This window comes from Taudactylus pleione, unplaced genomic scaffold, assembly GCF_031769625.1.
Source record: "Taudactylus pleione unplaced genomic scaffold, aTauple2 ptg000212l, whole genome shotgun sequence".
NCBI classification, from domain to species: domain Eukaryota; kingdom Metazoa; phylum Chordata; class Amphibia; order Anura; family Myobatrachidae; genus Taudactylus; species Taudactylus pleione.
This window is the reverse complement of record NW_028284614.1, coordinates 3,500,572-3,518,740: the sequence shown is the minus strand read 5'-3', so window position 1 is coordinate 3,518,740 and position 18,169 is coordinate 3,500,572. Positions and strand designations below refer to the sequence as shown.

Genomic DNA, 18,169 nt, shown 5'->3' with positions numbered 1-18,169 from the left:
TATTCACCAGTATTAGGATACTGATACTTACGTGTAGCACTCAAAGTCCCCGTTGCTAATGGCCTCTATTAGTTGCTCTGTCACTTTAATAATTTCCTGCTTTCTCACTGTAACCATGAGAAGACTGATTGTTAATACAGTGAATGGAGCAAAAAGGGAATACTATACAATTACAGGATTCGCTTAAAACATAAATAAAATGAATTAAGATGGATATATCTCACAATCATCACACGGGTTCATCCAAAGGTATCCCTGCACTTTCAGGTTACTAACACCTTAACTTGGTCCACCAAACTAATCTCTACACGACCTTCCTCCAGGATCAACGTAAAACCATTTGTATAATTACTAAAGCCTCTGTAGGTTCTTTGTATCACACACTTTTCCTACTCTCCCAGAGGTGGGTCGCGGGGTTGCTATATATGGGCCCTCTCGGGCGTTAATACGCCTCTGGTCACGGAGATTGAAGACTTTGCAGAATAGAAACACTCTGGCTGGGGGTGTATCTAACAGGCAGGGTTCCTTGTGAGTGACAAAATATTAAAAGCTGTAAATGGATGCGGGAAGTACATGACACTGTAGTAGTTTTGCTAATATGCGGAAGGGTGGGTAACGTAAAAAATATAAAAAAAAGTTTGAGTGGCGTTCTTCTAAAACATTTGAATCCAGGTAAAGATGCCTGTTATTCAAGCAGCAGAGGGACTGATTGGCGTAATTGTTAGCATTACGGCCTCACAGCACTGAGGTCTTGAGTTCAATTCCCACCGTGGCGCTAATTGTGAGGAGTTTGTATGTTCTCCCCATGATTGCGTGGGTTGTCTCCAGCTGCTCTGGGTTCCTCCCACCATCCAAAAACATACAGTTACAGTAGATTAATTGGCTCCTGAGAAAAAAAAAAGAACCCTAGTATGTATGTGTGTGTACATGTAGTAGGGAATATAGGGGGCGATTTAATTCGGCGCGCTGTTTGGTCCGACTACAGGATTTCTTCTCGCACCTTCCTGAGGGTGCGAGGAGAAATCCAACTAATGTGCCAGCCGTGCGGCTGTTTTCCTGCTAACAGCTGCGTTGAGGCCACTTTAGTTAGAGCATGCAGGTTTTTGCGACTGAACACCCAGGTTAAGTCGCGAGAACCAGCATTTTCCGACTGAACTGCTTCCCGATCATTCAATTTTTATGCCGAAAAGTCAGTTTTTGCGTGTTTTTGGGGGAAACTTTTTGCCAATGACATCATTTTTGTCTGTTTTGATCTTCCTCCGTATTCAATTTCAAAGACTTTCCGCCTAGGCGGAAAGTCAATGCAATGTAATAGGCGGAAAAGTTTTGCCTATGACTAGGAGGCGGAAAAAAGTGCAGAATTGGGGTTTTGGGGTGCAATGTTGCGGGAACCCCCGTGCAGCCTTCAGTCAGTCCCCCAAAAGTAAACTGTGTCAAAAATAAAAAAAAAAGACTTACGAACACCCCAAAATAATCACTTTGAATTTGGGGGCAAAAAAAAATGTTGGGGGACAAAGTAAAAAACTAGCGAATTTGACTCTGGGGGGGGTCCCCAAGTATGCCCCAGGTGTTTTTTTCATTGCAGGGGCTTGCGGCAGGTGGATTTTTCACGATTTTTGAAACTTAACTTTAGCAACATTAAAATATGCTGACCCCCATTTTCAAGTACCCCAAATTTGCTGGAATAAGTTATTTCCTGCAAAAAAACCTCCTGAATACTATTCTTCACCACTTATACAAAAACGCTATTTAGCAGCTATTGAGCCCGTTTAAAAACACCAAATACCTTCAGCAAGCCAAATCGGGGGTAACCATAGCTAACCCCCATGTCAGAGCATCTTTTGGGGGGTGTCAGGCTGGTTTCCCCAAATCTGACAGGACTTTCTGCTTGTTTAACTTTCGCCGGGTCCCATTTTCACGTACTTTCAAACTGAAGACGGAGTAAAGCGGGCGCGTTCACGATACTTTTCCGCCTACAAAACACGCGATGTAGGAGAAAAGTCTGGGAGGCGGAAAAGTATTGCGGGTCCGCTCAAATTGAATACGGCTCCAAGTAAACAGTGCGCTGAATTGAATGACTCCAGGAGCTGGTGATAAATAAGTAACTGGTAATAAATAAATAATACTAATTTATAAGTTATGCTTATTGAGCTGTGACAACTTCATTGGCCAAGTGAGACAAGTGGGTTCCAGGCAAAGAAGAACATATGTTATATCGCACTCTGCAACCCAATTCTAGATGGCGGAGATGTATCGAAGCTTCCAAATAGGACAAACTGAGATATTGCCCATAGCAACCAATCAGATCCTAGCTATCATTTTATAGAACACATTAGATAAATGATACCTAGAACTGATTGGCTGCTATGGGAACTTCACCACTTGTTCTCTGTAGAGACCCTGCAATAAGCAATAGTCAAGAAAAAGAGACGATTCTATTTTCACCTGGCGGCCATTACCCTACTACCTACCTTTGGTGTCTTCATCTTCAATTGTTGTGTTTGTACTTTCTGACGATTCCTGAATAAAAAACAAAAAGAGGAATGAGAGTGTTATTCCAGCAGAGACCACGTGACAGGTATGTTGGGCACCAGATGAGCACCCTATCCAGAAGTTCTTATCCTGTTGAGAAGTCGTCGATATTTCCCTGCACTTTGTATATTGAACACTAGATGTCACCACTCATCAGGGGGAAAAAAATGGATTTAGTGATGTATATATAATGCACTTCTGTTGTTTGTAGAGACAGCACCTCATGGAGCTACAGTGTATGCATTTAGTGAGGAGTATTCATTGCTCTCACAATTATTATATCATATTCCAATACCAGCTGCACCAACACTGACTGTGCACAGAGCCAAAGCTACACACACATCTGCTCATTCCTCTATGAGCCCCAAGATGAGAATGACATCGCCCTCTGCTGGGCAAGAAGGCACAGGACAACGAGTCACAGAGGGCCTGACTCAGCACGGATCACACGGCTGTGTTCGCACTCAGGGCCTGATTCAGAGCCGGACGCTATTTGCGGACGCTCGTTCAGATAAAGGGGCTGACTATTTAAATTGAGCGCTCGCTCTTTGCGGTCTGTTGACACCTCTATGTCTGAGCGAGCGAACCAAACATGCGCTCGCTATTTTGTAAAGACGCCCCTTGGCCGCTCACATCATACGTCATCTCTGCTATTTATTAGATTAATCGAGTACATCGAAAGGCGTATGAACTGCTCGCTATTCTTGTGGTAGCATTTTCCTACCGCAATCATGTGAGCAGTTCAGGCTAAAAGACAACCAAGTGACGTGGTCGATGACACTGCTTTGTTAATTATGCACACCCTTAAAACACCCGTTTTGACCATTTGGCACGCCTGCGTTCGGATCTCCACTCCCCGTTTTCAAGCACCTTCCCGTTACCACCCACAAACGCCTCATTCTGTCACTCAAATTAGCAGGCATTCGCTATTTTGCGAGCATACGATTTCCGACCGCACTGACTGGTTGGCGCATGCGCATTACAACCCATATGCATGCGCAACTGTGCGAACATCGCTCGGAGCGAACAAGCGGCCGCTTACGAGCAGCTCTGAATCAGGCCCTCAGCCGCTAGCTGCGAAAATATGCTAATGAATGCAATCGCACAGCAACCGCAGCACTATACCAAGACCCCCATCACTGTATAAAGCTGCCCACTCCCCATGACATGTATCCGCAAGTCAGCGAAAACATCGGTAACATTCACTTACATCGGAACCATTCGCACAGTTGTGGTTGACCTGACCCTACCTCACAAACTGCTAAACTTCCTGTCACCATCTAGACCTCTGCCAGCATGTACAATCGCAGGGGCTTAATAATGCATGCCCCTGTAACGGCATTCAGACGCACAGTCACATCTGCGTTCATTCGACCACCCCCCGCTAAACCCCTAAACGGTAAGTTCCTATCAATCATTATGAGATGGGAGTGCGTGCTCGCTGCGATCGCTTCCCGATGGCTGCGGTCGGTTCGGGCACGCGCACCTCAATGCATGCGCAGAGCACAAACATCCACCGGCTGCGTGTGAACGCAGACGTGCGATCCAACTTGAATAAGGCCCAGAATCCCTTTAAGTTTGCCCATCACCTGTTGTTGCTTAGCACAGGACATGCTCTGTAAATCAAGTCAGGGGAGAAATAAGGAAACTGCTCATGCTGGCACAGGTCAGTGTCTTCTTATTACGTTATAATAATTCAGCTTTGCTTTGCTTGTATGAGTGTTCCTAATTGGCTATGTGTTATTATTATTATTACTATATATGTAGCCATTTGTGTTACTTTTTTTGCTTAACAATTCGAATGCTTTTGGGTTTGCTTGTACCTTAATCATTGCAAACCTAGATAGCACATCTTTAAACTAGGACACAGCCACACTGAAAGGAAGGCCCGAGGAAGATAAAGGCCACGGCGTGGAATACGACAGAGGTGTGTCTAGGGTCACGAACCCTGGCGGGGAGATCTAACGAGTGGGAGCAGTACGGCTGACGGGTTAATGCTTTTGTTGTTATCTTAATCTGAGATCTAAATTTTTCATGTATTTTTTTAATAAATAGGGAAAAAGATGTATTCACCAAACACAAAGCTCCTTGTTGTCTTACTAATCTCGGAGAGTGCTGGGCATGCCCCCACAGTGACGTGAACGGGGTTGCATCACTGGATTTGATGTCGGAAGCCTGGCAAACATCAGGGGCGTAGAGAGCCCTGGCGGGCCCAGGTAACGATGGGGGCGTGGCCTGATCGCGGGAGATGTGGCCACGCCCCCTTCGAGAAAAACAAAACACATTTGCAGCACCGCGAAGCGGCACCGTGCGCTGGGGAGGGGGGGCGCTGTTAGCCCCTCAGCCCAATGCAAAGCCAGGGGGGGCACGATCAGTGTGATCGCTCCCCCCACAGGCATAGGAGACTGCTGTGGCTGCTTCTCAGCAGCCATGAGCAGTCTTCCACTGCAGCTCACCACATGTCGTGTGCTGGGCTGCTGTGAGGGAGGCTCAGGAAGCCAGGGCCCGGGTAAATAGTACCCGCTTCCCCCCCTCTCGGCGCCCCTGGCTACCATTCCATGCCAACCTTCCATTGTCCATTGTCCATCCCTAACCGTAATCTACCGGGTCACCTCAGCTGCCCCACCCCCTCCCATTCATGCCCCCTCACCGTCCTCACCCTTCCCATTATATATTTACCCCTTATTCCTGGGCCTCTTTGGTCCCAATACTGCGCTGCACATACACACACACCTAAAGTGCAGCCCCTATTAGGTCTTCATGTAATCGTGATGACCTTATTTCAATCAGGGTCCAATTTTATAATAATAGATTTATGTATGATATACGGTTTAATGTTAAGTGTTTACGGTGCAGGTTGGTAGCATATGTTTAAGGTATAGGACATTTGCCAGGGTGCAGCATTCTCATCCGATGGGCGACTTATCTGTTAATTGATGTTTGGGATGGAGCCATATAGTGTGTCACAACGTGGACCTGACAGATTGTCTGCGTGAGGTGCCCTGTGCCAGCATGAGCAGAACAAAATCCCCTCTAAGCCGAGCGTAACGGGAACGAAAGGGTTAAAACGTGAATTGGATGAGAATACCACGGCGATGGGCTGCATTGGGAATCTGCTGTTCAGTGCAACCCTGCAGAATGGATATTTTTATTTAATTATTATTATTCTAACTCGTCACATCTAGATCGCCGCGCTTAGAGGGAACAGTGAAGCGGGCAGATCGCTCCTTTTCTGGGACCCAGAGGAACCAGCAGTGAATAAGACAAAACATAGACTCACCATCAACTGGACACTGGAACTGGACTTTCTTTTCTGGAAAAACAAGGAGAACAAATAGGATGGAAAGTGAGACACACAGCCAGCAGCACGGTGACCACAGGGAGAAGCACGACGGACAGCACAGTGACCACAAGCAGCAGCAGCACATGTAAATGGCACCAGGGGGTAAAGGTATATACATGGGACACAGGGGGTAACAAGACAGAAACATCCATGTAGCCCAGTGAATGACAAAAGTTTAGAGTCTGCAAGTGGATGCGGGATGCACATGAGATTTGAGGCAGTATTATATACAGTTATCTCCAGATGTAACAATAATTTGGGTATGTGCAGTGATTTGTGCCTGTAGCAGTAGCCGGAGGCTGGACGTAGACAGAGAGGGATCATTGATCCCTACTGAGTAACAGAGAACTTGTACACAAGATGCTCCTTGTTTGCACACAGTTCAATAGGGTGGTGTGACAGCAAGTCCATGTACACAGCCTGCTCATTACTTAATAGGGATCGACAATCCCTCTCTATTGGGAAGATTTGTCAAACTTTCTGAAGAGGACAAATGGATGTGTTACCCAAAGCAACCAATCAGCTCCTGGCTATCATTTTATAGAATGTACTAGACAAATGATAGCCATCACCTGATTGGTTGTTATGGGCAACACCTTCACTTGTCCTCTTAGATGGTTTGAGAAGTCTCCCCCTGTATCCAGAGGGGCATAAAGTGACACTACATGAACATAATACATATCAGGTGTATAAACACCGCAGTGTACACACACCCTTATCTGCTTAGGTTCTGCTGAGGCCAGCTGACATTTCATATATACTGTAACTTGTCGGAGAAGCAGAATGAACCCATGATGTGGTATGTTTGTGCATTAAAGGGAACACATATAGTTACAGCACTGTAGTTCTTGAGCTGTTTAGTGGTTTTATCCCAATTTTATAATATATTTAGCCTAATTTGTGTCTTTATTTAATTGTGAGGGTGCTGGGACTTCTCACTTATTTGCATTTCACTGTTTTTATTATACTAGGCGAAATGCGTCAGAAATGTGCCACCCAGTAGTATAAAGTAGGCCTGTTAGGCCTAGATTGCACCTTCTCCGAAGACTGCTTCCTATATACGCCTTCTAAACCACGATTCTCATTTTAAATGAAACCTCATTTGTACACGTCAGGGCGAACTGATGAACCTAGCATGCATTCAATATGATCACACCCCGGCATCCAGAAAGGACCTTTGTGGTCTGCCCTGGTGCTCGATCAGAAGAAACATTTTTTTTACGCCAAAGACTTTTTCCATTTTCACATGCAAGATATGTGGTTGTTGATTAAAATCGAGCGCAAAAAAATTAGTGCATAATATTGTAACTTATGGCATTTGCACTAAAGTAGGTGCATATTTTATACTTTATTTACACTACGTATGTCTGGGCCCTGAATATTGGAGCATAATTGTTTTCCATCCAATTTGGATTGTAAATGCAGCTTTGACAACAATAGGCTTTTACAAAGCCAATGACGTCACTCACTATATTTGAAATGTCCAACATAGACACCAGCAGAGACGTGCCTTCCAATTTTCTAAAACTCGGGAAAAACATGCATCTGGACTGTGCTACTGAAATCAGGACACTTGGGTCATATGCAGTAATTGTATATTTGCCAACATATTACACAGGCCCCATAGGGCAATAACATGATGCACTGCAAAACGCGTTATTGAGCCCCAGACTGTCTGATTATATGGGGAAGCGAGATGTGGAAGGATTACCTATTCTCTCTGTAGTTTGAGAGAGTTTCCCAAAATGAGTAAGTCTCCCAGACATTCAAGAATAGGTGAGTATATATAATGATCAATTCTAAACAAAAGAATCTTGATAATGAGACTACTGAGTGTTTCTTATTAATAGACATGAAAAAGCAGAAAGTGTCTCTTTTATTAAGTATTATAACTGAAGATAAACTCTGCCTTTGTTACGTAATAATATGTTAGAACATTCTGTTATATAATTTAAATGTAAAATTGTATCGGTTGTATCCAATTAGCCCTGAATATTATTCGGGCGGTAATGGATCCCCTGGGGCTATCCAATTAACCAAAAGTGCCACCTGATGCTGGAATTTATCACAGGTTTTTTTCGGGACCTGATGTGTCCCAAAAAAAAGTTCACGAAAAGTGCAGTTTTTTTGTGAAGGCGAAAACAGGAGAAAACACATAGGTCAGTGAATTTATCACGGATCCTATATGTTTTCGCCCAAAATATCCTATTATTTTGGACTAAATAATAGGAAAGGGAGAAAAAAAATATCTGCAAAAAAGGGGGATAATCGTCGAAAAATCCCCGTTTTTCTCTGTTCGCGGCTAATTGGATACCCTCCTTTGTCTGTTTTAGAGTTCCAGGCTTGTGGAGATCCCATTACCCTGCAGCATATATTTCTTTACATTTTATACACCATGCAACCATGGTCTTAAATAGGGTAGAATTACTGTATTTCCACGTTTTAATCTTATACAGATGGGATGTACAGCAGTAGGGGTTGGAACCATTGGGGGCTATAACTGTAAGGGGGTGGGGTAAAAAGATGACACTGGAAAAAAATCCCTGGCATAAAATTTTAATCTGGACTTGAGGAAAAAGAAACTGTTCTGTTGACTTTTTAAAGTCCAGTTGAACTTTATTATTAATTATTATTATTTTAATTTGAATTCATTCAAGTTAGAGAGTGGGTTTTCAGACCCTCCCGGAAGGTGGTGGTCCTCCACCTTTCCTGAGCCCCATGGCAATAATACTCCAATAGAGGCAAGAAACCACAGGCTAGGACCGACCCTGTGCCCCTGGGATACCAATACTCTCCCAAGACACTGGGGATTTTTTCAGTTCCTCACTAAAAAAAAGGAGATTCCAAAGGGAGACAAAAGCACACAAGGGTCAGCCCCATATTCCCACCAAAAATTCCAGTCTTTGGCCACAATTTAACAATTCTTTGTGCCCAGTCAACAGGCAAAGGCAAATAAATCACAGCTAGAAATTACACATTGTGCAAAAGTGCTCAGCACCGTGTCTTTTTGGGCCTCCAGTGATTTGCAGGTCAAGTAACGCACTTACTGGGTCCAAGCTCCGGAATGTATCACATTCCTGCTCTGGAACTCACTCCCCCGCCCTCTCAGACTGTCTATAAGCATGTACCACATCAAATTAAAATGCACATGTTCCTCAAAGCTTATTAGCTCTCCTCACTCTCTTAGCTCTCAACTCTCTGCCCTCCTGTCTCATTCTTCCCAGTTCGCCTCCCAGTTTAACCAGTGTGCTCAAATTCATGGTCATTGTCAATGGTTCTTTCTGTCTACCCGCAGACAGGTGAGGAATGGTTGAATTCTGGAGATACTGGGAAGATGGAAGGCAGGAGTGAGAGATAGCATGAATGTGGGGGTGAAGGAGAGTAAAGAGTCAGTGATAACCCCCAGACAGTGGACCTGTGTAACGGGAGAGAAAAAATAGTTGTCAAGAGTAAGAAAGAGGTGGAAAGTTGGAGATGAGGGAGAGGGTGGAGGTTGAGAGTTTAGGCGAAGAGAAGTATATTTAAGTATCAACAGAAAAAAGGTTGTATTGTAGAGTGAAATAATTGATAAGTTCACCCAGGGAAGAGGTGTATAGAGAGAAGAGAAGAGGACCAAGGACAGAGTTTTGGGGAACACCAACGGGAAGAGGAAAAGAGGGGGAAGTTGAATTGGAAACAGAAAAGGAGCAGTTACAAAGACAGAGCAAAGCGAGAACAGGAAGAAGATTTTCAGAGGCTATACCCTGATGGAAAGCTGTGATTTTGGAGGAAAAGAAAGTAGCAAAGTTTAGGGTGGAGGAGATGAGAGATATGACATAGGACAAGAGGAGAGCAAGAAATTGTAAAGTGAAGAAAGTCAGGGAACAACCAAGATTCTCACCAATGCTGTTTTGAACTATGGGAGCAGGAGGTAGCCGATAAGTCTACAGTCAGCCAGTGGTGGGGACATTCGGAGACTGAGAGTAACAGCTGGAGAAACAAAGTCGAGGGTGGCAGTAAGGTTAGAGTTATAGTGGGAAGAAGCCTTGGCAGGACAGGATAGGAGATAGGGGACAGGAGAGAGTCAGGTGATGCAGGAAAAAAAAAACGGTCAGGGTCAAGGGCACCATGGTTGCATTAAGTGAATGTTGTCTTGGGAGAGGAGGTGGAGGAACAAGGGCTGAAGAGGTAAGGGGAGATGAGGTGATGTTCAAAGAGAGGAAGGGGAAGTTATAGAACTCAGAGGCAATGGTCTGAAAAGATGAAGTAGCAAATATGGCCACTGGAGAGAGAAATGGAAGAAGACCATTGAGTAAGTTTCAGGGAAAAATTGGAGGATGAGAAGTTTGGAAAAAAACGGAATCTGTGGGATTATCAATAGGGATGACCAATTCACCCAGGATGAGGGGGGGAGGGGTCAAAGGAAAGGATGTGGGTGAGTCAGGCAGTGAAGTTTCCAAGAAATGTTGAGGAGAAACCAAGGGATGGTAGCTGATCTCTGCTGCTTTAAATTAAATCAAAACCGCAATTTGGTAAATGATTTTTAGACTTGCAAGAAAAGTATCTATCTATAAACTGATTCCAAATTAAACTTGATTTAATAGAATGTAAAGTTTGGTGACTTTTCAGATTAATAACGTCCGCCTCCAGTTTTCAGTGTACTTTCCCTTTACGGCAACATGCATTGTATTTTTATGTACATTATTCGGCACTGTGAGTCAGGACATACAGCAATGTGCAGTGCAGAAAAGCAGCAAGAAGGTGCTATGAGATTGACGTATCCAATATGGCGATACATATCCCAGCCAAACGTGCCCCATGACCTGGAAGCGATAGCACAGTTTGTGGCAATATGTGGTGCAGTGAAGCAGCAGATGGAGCAGGTTGCAGTGCAGTACAGTAACATGTCACACAGTGAACATAGAAAGGTCAGTGGCTGGCGCCAATTTATGGAAGAATTTTCACAAGTTTGTAGCCAAGGAGAAAGTGGGGGCTTCCAGAATACCTCTCTGAATTATATAGTAATTATAATGCTTATTTCAATTGGGCCAATCAGAATATTGTGATTATTTATTTATTTATTACCTGTTATTTATATAGCACACACATAATCCGCAGCGCTTTATTGCATTGCTAACACCTGACAAGCAATATAATTACTAGGTCACACAGTGGGCAGGGGACAGTGGGCAGCGGGAGCGCAGCTGAGAACAGAAAACAGTTTTGTGTGGTAATTTGTGGTCGGCTGTCTGTAGAATGGTGATATTAGCAGGTTCCGCTTCATAGTTAAATAATAAAGACTCTCGCATTTCAGTGCAATGGGCACCACAACGAACAATAAACCTTATACAGTAGATGATGCTGGTGCAGGGCCACCTGGAGTCGCAACACCCTGAAAACTAATTCCACACAGCTAAAATCTTCTTTACAGTGTGCCTGTCTGCCGCACAGAGTGGAGGCAGCCATTTTGTGGACTGAACCGATTTGCTACAAAAAAAAAGTACCTCTTGTCTTAATGTGTCCCTGACAGACTGCATTCTCATGGATATGGGTTCAGTTCACAAAATGGCCGCCTCCACTGTAAAACGGGTGTACACTTTAAGGTGAAAATATATGCATCTCTTAAGTGGATTACAGTTTTAAAGAGGTTGTCCATTTTAGTAACTGGCCCCTCAAGAACAGTTCAGCAGGAGTCTCAAACCTGGACCCTCAACGTTAAATAAACATGGCTGCACCCTGTTATTTATTTGTATACTGCCGTCAATGTACGGCCAATGGCAGGATTATGATTTCTCCTGCCCAGTCGTGTTCTGCTGCATTTTAACATTGTGCATGCTCTGTAGCCGAGCGCATGCACCTACGGTTGAGTCATTTGCAGGTCTGTCGCATCTCCGCTGGCATCTGACTGGTGTAACTTTTGCGGCGATGGGTGTTCGCACGTAGGTCATACTTGCCTACACTCCCGAAAGTTGCGGGAGGCTCACGATTTTTCAGGTAGCCCCCCGCACCCCCAGAAATGTAGGCAGGAGTGCAGCCAGTTACTAAAGTGGAGGTTCTCCAAACCCCTTTAACCATGTTGCAGTGATATATGCTGCTCAACATTAGCTGAGGTTACGTGAGAACAGAATAATTTTCCCCTGCAGTTGTATGTGACCATGTTCATAATAATTAGCAGCAGCGATCTGCAATATATAACTGTGCACAGCAAAAAGTAATGATTGCAGGTAAAATATAACATTCCTTTAAAAACAGAGATATATCTGGACATCTTTAAGCAATACACAACAATTGTTGAAATATTGGGAGAGAAAGTGCAGCAGATGGCTCTCAGTACTGAGCTGTAGCACTAAACACCGAGACCTAATTACGGCTGCTTCCCACAGTATAACCAACATTGAAAGGTGCATAATTGTAATTACAATGGAATTATTACATTCTGCAATTATAACATCAGTGTCGCTCAGGAAGACGATTGCCGCCACTTATGCGTCTATTGCACGTGTTACAACAATTTTCAAAATGCAGAAACATCAAACAGTCAATAATTGGAACAACACAGAGACATTTCCTCTAGACCATAATGAGCCTGATTAAGAGGTGAGCGCCGCGGCGAAACATTGAACGCAAGAGCCGATGTTTTCAGTCTGTGCATGCACCAGAGTTGCACTGTGCCTGCGTCCCGATGGTTACCGCACAAAGACTCCGACTGAAATTGCATGCAGATCCGTGCAAATTTTGTGGGCATTTCTGGAAGGTAACAGGGGGAGGGGGCACGGTAAGCCTCTGCTTCCATAGACACTGTTGCACTGACCCCAGTGGCCATGTCCAGAAGGAGAAACTGCCCCTGTCACAGGGTAGGTGAAATCGATGATGGTGCAATCGATGCGTCCGATGTTGCGTCTAAATACGCACAGCGGCGGATTAGTTACTCAGCCAGTTTGGATGTGGGACTAACATAAAGATGCAGTCATAGCTGCACAAAAAGACGCAGCCTCGGTACAATAGCATCCACCTCTGAATCAGGCCCAATGGTGGCAGTTAGATGTCTTCAGAAGCTAACAGTTAGAGGACATCTAGCTATAAAATGCAACTTTACTTATATAAAAGAACATCTACACACAATAACAAACAAATAGCATCTATAAAAGTTACAGGAAATGATTAGAACTGAATATATTTCAGATCAAGGGGAAAAATATGTCCATCAGTGAGTAATCTCTTTGAAGTACCCTACATTCAGTCTATTTTTTTTTCCAAAGAATGGCTGATAACAGGGAACAATAGCTCCAGTCAACTGCTCAATTCATGTAAAGCTAACAATAATATATATATTATAAAGTTTGGGCCAGTTGATTGCATTTTTTGTGCATTTCCGATCCCATGTCTTCTTGTGTGTTTATCACTTATTGTGTTCCTCATCCCCGTTTCATGAATATCTACTTATTCACTTTCACACTCTTCATAGGAGGACATCTTCATGTATGTCCATGTCAGGTCCGGTCATTCATGTTCTGGTGACATGGTGCCTCCCTTACATCAGCCAATCACAATCGTGCTCTCATGGCTAATCCTGATTCTTATCTGTGGTAAATTGAGGAGGAAGAGGACTAGCTAGTGAATGGTGGAGGGACTTCCTGTAAAGTAGGGAATTGGAGGAGACTCTGTAAGGTTTCCATGCTGTCCGCTGTGAACAAGCAGCGCTGACTTAGAGGATGAGTGTCGTCTCTGATGCGGAACTGCCTCAATAGGTGATCATTTGCATAGATGTAACTACAGTAGTGTAGCTGCAGCCCACTAAATGGTGGGCATACTAGATCTATTAAATATTTTTGCTATGGAGCCTACAAATGCCAAGTTATGCAGCTGGTTGTATGGAGTATCGACACGGATCATACCTCCCAACATTTCAGGACAGCATGCACACGAGGAAGGAGTGTGGCCACATTACATTTGGACAACTATCATCAGGCCCCTTTCACCTTCCCTAAAAGCACCCTTGCAATGCCGCACGTACCGCAAAGCATTAAAGGAGCACCCATCAGTGGCAAACAGCTCCCCCCGTTGTACTGGAATTGGGAAAAAAGTCCTGTTCTAAGGTGATTAGAAGGTTGATCAAAGTGCAATTGTTTGGAGCACACTCTGCAATAAGAGCTCTCAGTGTATAACATCTTTAGTTTTAATGACATTTTGTAGCTCATTTACTAGGTCTTGCTAGGATTTTATCATTCCTATGGTATGCAAAAAAAAGTATTAATATTACGGGATCCACACGTTTTGACGGCAGTCAATATTTCAATAAATTATATGTGGACAGTACAATGCTGACGTCAGTATGCCGACACGGTTGCAATGTTAGCATTTTAACCGCAAAGCTTTGTGATCGTCAAGCGTTTAAAGTGATACTGCCAACACATGCCACATGCCAACAAAACGCTTATAGCAGGAGTCCTCAACTCCAGTCACCAAGTACCACCAACAGGCAATGTTTTGTGGATTTCTTTAATCATGTACAGATGAGTTTATCTCTTTTGCTTCCACAGACAGAAATCCGGAAAACATGACCTGCTGGGGGTATGACGGTTGAGAACCACTGGCTTAAACAAACATTACAACCGTGTAGGCCAGTTTTGGCTAACCTTGACACTCCAGCTGTTGTGGAACTATATATCCCAGCATGCCCTGCCACAGTTTTAGCATGCCCTAATAGCAAAACTGTAGCAGTGCATGCTGGGTTATGTAGTTCCATAACAGCTGGAGTGTCAAGGTTAGCCAACACTGGTGTAGGCATAATGATGTCGGCACTTTCCTGTATACATATAGTATGATTGTCGACATATTGAATATTGACAAACTGATGATGTATGCAGGGTCCAGTATTACTCAATGGTCTATTCTATGGGTACGTTTTAGCTATTGCAAGAAAACATGCAGAATATGCTGAAAAATTCTAATTATGATCCATATTAGGGAAATTCATTATAGTGCAATAACATGGAGGCACTGATTGAATCCAAGCTATCCATCTCATATATCTACTGATCGTTTCTTTATAGGGGTTGATGCACAGTTGAAAGTAAATTGGGCGCAAATTGCTACAAAGCTCAGTTCACGGAAAAAATGTGCATATTTACCCATACGTAAAGTTGTATGCATTTCACAATGCACCTGCATACATAATCAGTGTGCGCTATACCAGGTCCAAATGATACACCTCCAAAACGTTACATATTCTAAAGCCTCTGTGACTGTGAGCATTGTGTGCGTGTTTAGGAGCCTAGTCATGTTCATCCACAAGATGCTGCATAATTGTATCCAGTATTGTCACAGCAGTCTCGTTTGATGGATGTACAGAAAGTTTTACCAATGGGGGGGAGGGGATACTGCTCATTACTGTCTTGTGCCCCCTAGTGGCTGAAGCTCCTCTAGCACAATGAAATAATTAAACAGAAAAATGACATCACTTAAGAAATAGCGCAAAAGAGATATTTCTGCTTAAATTCACCTAATAGCAAAACTAAGTGGTGGAAAAACAGCGGCAGATTTTTTTTGTGCAAATCGATATTCGAATAGAAACGATCTTAGACCCATGACACACAAGGAACTGAGGGCTTGATTCAGCAAGGAACGCAGTTGCGTATACGCAGGCAATCGGTCGATTAATTCACACTGCACATACGTATGCATCACAGTGCACGTGTGCGAACTAGTAATTGCAATGGGAACTGCGTCTGCAGAGGCTATGCAGACCAAAAGCAGAGTGATTGAGAGGAAGTGCCGTTTGTGGGTGGTGACGGTGGGGGCGGGGGGTGTCGGGCGAACGCAGGCGTGCCAGTGCATTTCAACGCCGTTGCATGGACGTGCATAAATTAGCCACTGCGTTACCTGACGCCTCCTGAGGTCTCATAGCGTGCGCAGAAGTTAGCAATTCCTGAGTGATGCCTGGGCTTCCTTTACTGTGCGTATGGGTCCGATGTTACTCGATGTTACCGATTGTTTCGCTATGTTGCCCAAGTATACGGATGTGAGTAAGGGGAAGTGGGTGTGCTTACGTCTGGCTGCATACGCAATGTGAATGCACACATTTACATATCACCGCTGATATTCGCAATGCAGTTGCGTGCGCATAAGAAGAATAGCGATCCTTGCTGAATCAAGCCCTGAGATGTCTGTTTAATTTGTCTTTGACTGATCTACTATTACTGGTTATTGACCTAATAAGAGACAGCCACGCAAATTATAAGAGAGCAGAATAAGGACATTATTAAAAACACAAATGAAACTATCCTAATAATCAGTAATGCTTTGTGGTTTTACCAGGTTTAGTAGGGCAAACATTGTAGAACTGATTGCTGCACATGTTACAACAGTGTCTACATAGGAACATATTACAATTATAATCACATGATCAGATATTAGATAGAAATATAGTAACTTGTACACTCCAGCACCAAGAAAATCTGCCTCGTCCTAGCTGTATATGTTGTGGTTCTGCTCCATTTAATTACAGTATGGGATACTCACTCCTGTGTGCCCTCAGGGCTTACTGTATTTACATAGGCAAATTGCATTCTCATTAACCCTATATCAGACAAAAAGTTTGCAAAACATATATATATATATATATATATATATATATATATATATATATACACACACATACACACACACACACAATACTGTGCAACAGTTTTAGGCAGGTGTGGAAAAAATGCTGCAAAATGAGAATTCTTTCAAAAATAGAAGTGTTAATAGTTTATTCTTATCAATTAACAGGATTGAACAGGAGAGAAATCTATATCAAATCAATATTTGGTGTGACCACCCTTTGCCTTCAAAACAGCATCAATTCTTCTAGGTACACTCGCACACAGGTTTTGAAGGAACTCAGCAGGGAAGTTGTTCCAAACATCTTGGAGAACTAACCACAAATCTCCTGTGGATGTAGGCTTGCTCATATCTTTCTGTCTCTTCATGTAATCCCAGACAGACTGGATGATGTTGAGATCAGGGCTCTGTGGGGGCAATATTATCACTTCCAGGACTCCTTGTTCTTCTTTACGCTGAAGATAGCTCTTAATGACATTGGCTGTATGTTTGGGGTCGTTGTCCTGCTGCAGAATAAATTTGGAGCCAATCAGACGCTTCCTTGATGGTATTGCATGATGGATAAGTATCTACCTGTATTTCTCAGCATTGAGGACACCATTAATCCTGACCAAATCCCCAACTCCATTTGCTGAAATGCAGCCCGAAACTTGCAAGGAACCTCCACCATGCTTCACTGTTGCCTACAGACACTCATTATTGTACCACTCTCCTGCCCTTCGGCAAACAAACTGCCTTCTGTTACAGCCAAATATTTAAAATTTTGACTCATCAGTCCAGAGCACCTGCTGCCATTTTTCTGCACCCCAATTCCTATGTTTTCATGTATAGCTGAGTCGCTTGGCCTTGTTTCCACATCAAAGGTATGGCTTTTGGCCGCAATTCTTCCATGAAGACCACTTCTGGACAAACTTTTCCGAACAGTAGACGGGTGTACCAGGGAGTGATGATATGGCCCCCACAGAGCCATGATCTCAACAGTCTGTCTGGGATTACATGAAGAGACAGAAGGATTTGAGCAAGCCTGCATCCACAGAAGATTTGTGGTTAGTTCTCCAAGATGTTTGGATCAACCTCCCTGCCGAGTTCCTTCAAAATCTGTGTGCAAGTGTACCTAGTAGAATTGATGCTGTTTTGAAGGCAAAGGGTGGTCACACCAAATATTGATTTGATGTAGATTTCTCTTCTGTTCATTCACTTTGCAATTTGTTAATTGATAAAAATAAACTATTATCATTTCTGTTTTTGAAAGCATTCTTACTTTGCAGCATTTACACCTGCCTAAAACTTTTGCACAGTACTGTATATATATATATATATATATATATATAATGTACACACATATGTATGTGTCCTCATGTATGTATGTATATGTATCTATTACAGTATAATATGTAATACATAAGGCAAGGAGTGCATTATTTCCCATGGTGGCACGTTTCCTAACTGTACACTGGAGTGATGACAGTTACAAGCGGTGATACCAAAACTCATCATTAACACTTGTGGATTGTTAAATACCATGTACATCACTAAAACTTGTGACAAAAGTCATCGGGCCTTATTTATCAATGAGTTTTATTATACACAACGAGTTATAGAACTCTAGGATAATGGCGCTCCATCCAACATGACAGCTGGGAGCTGAAAGGCTGGGGCACCATTTATCATACGCAACGAGTTTCATCAGACGTTATGTAAGACAAGACT

General features: G+C 43.3%; 1 protein-coding gene across 3 annotated transcripts in view; it reads right to left on the bottom strand.

Annotated features, from left to right (window-relative positions):
- The window catches only part of CAMK2A (calcium/calmodulin dependent protein kinase II alpha), a 249,234-nt gene that overhangs the window by 16,081 nt on the left and 214,984 nt on the right, over nt 1-18,169 (bottom strand). For 2 of the 3 annotated variants that reach the window (XM_088478263.1, XM_088478262.1), the window contains 2 exons: nt 2,472-2,520; nt 32-107 (listed from right to left, as the gene is read on the bottom strand). In XM_088478263.1, coding sequence (XP_088334389.1) covers nt 32-107; nt 2,472-2,520 — 125 coding nt within the window. Of the gene's footprint in view, nt 1-31; nt 108-2,471; nt 2,521-5,812; nt 5,846-18,169 lie in introns of all 3 variants that reach the window. The other variant, XM_088478264.1, reaches the window with a different exon arrangement.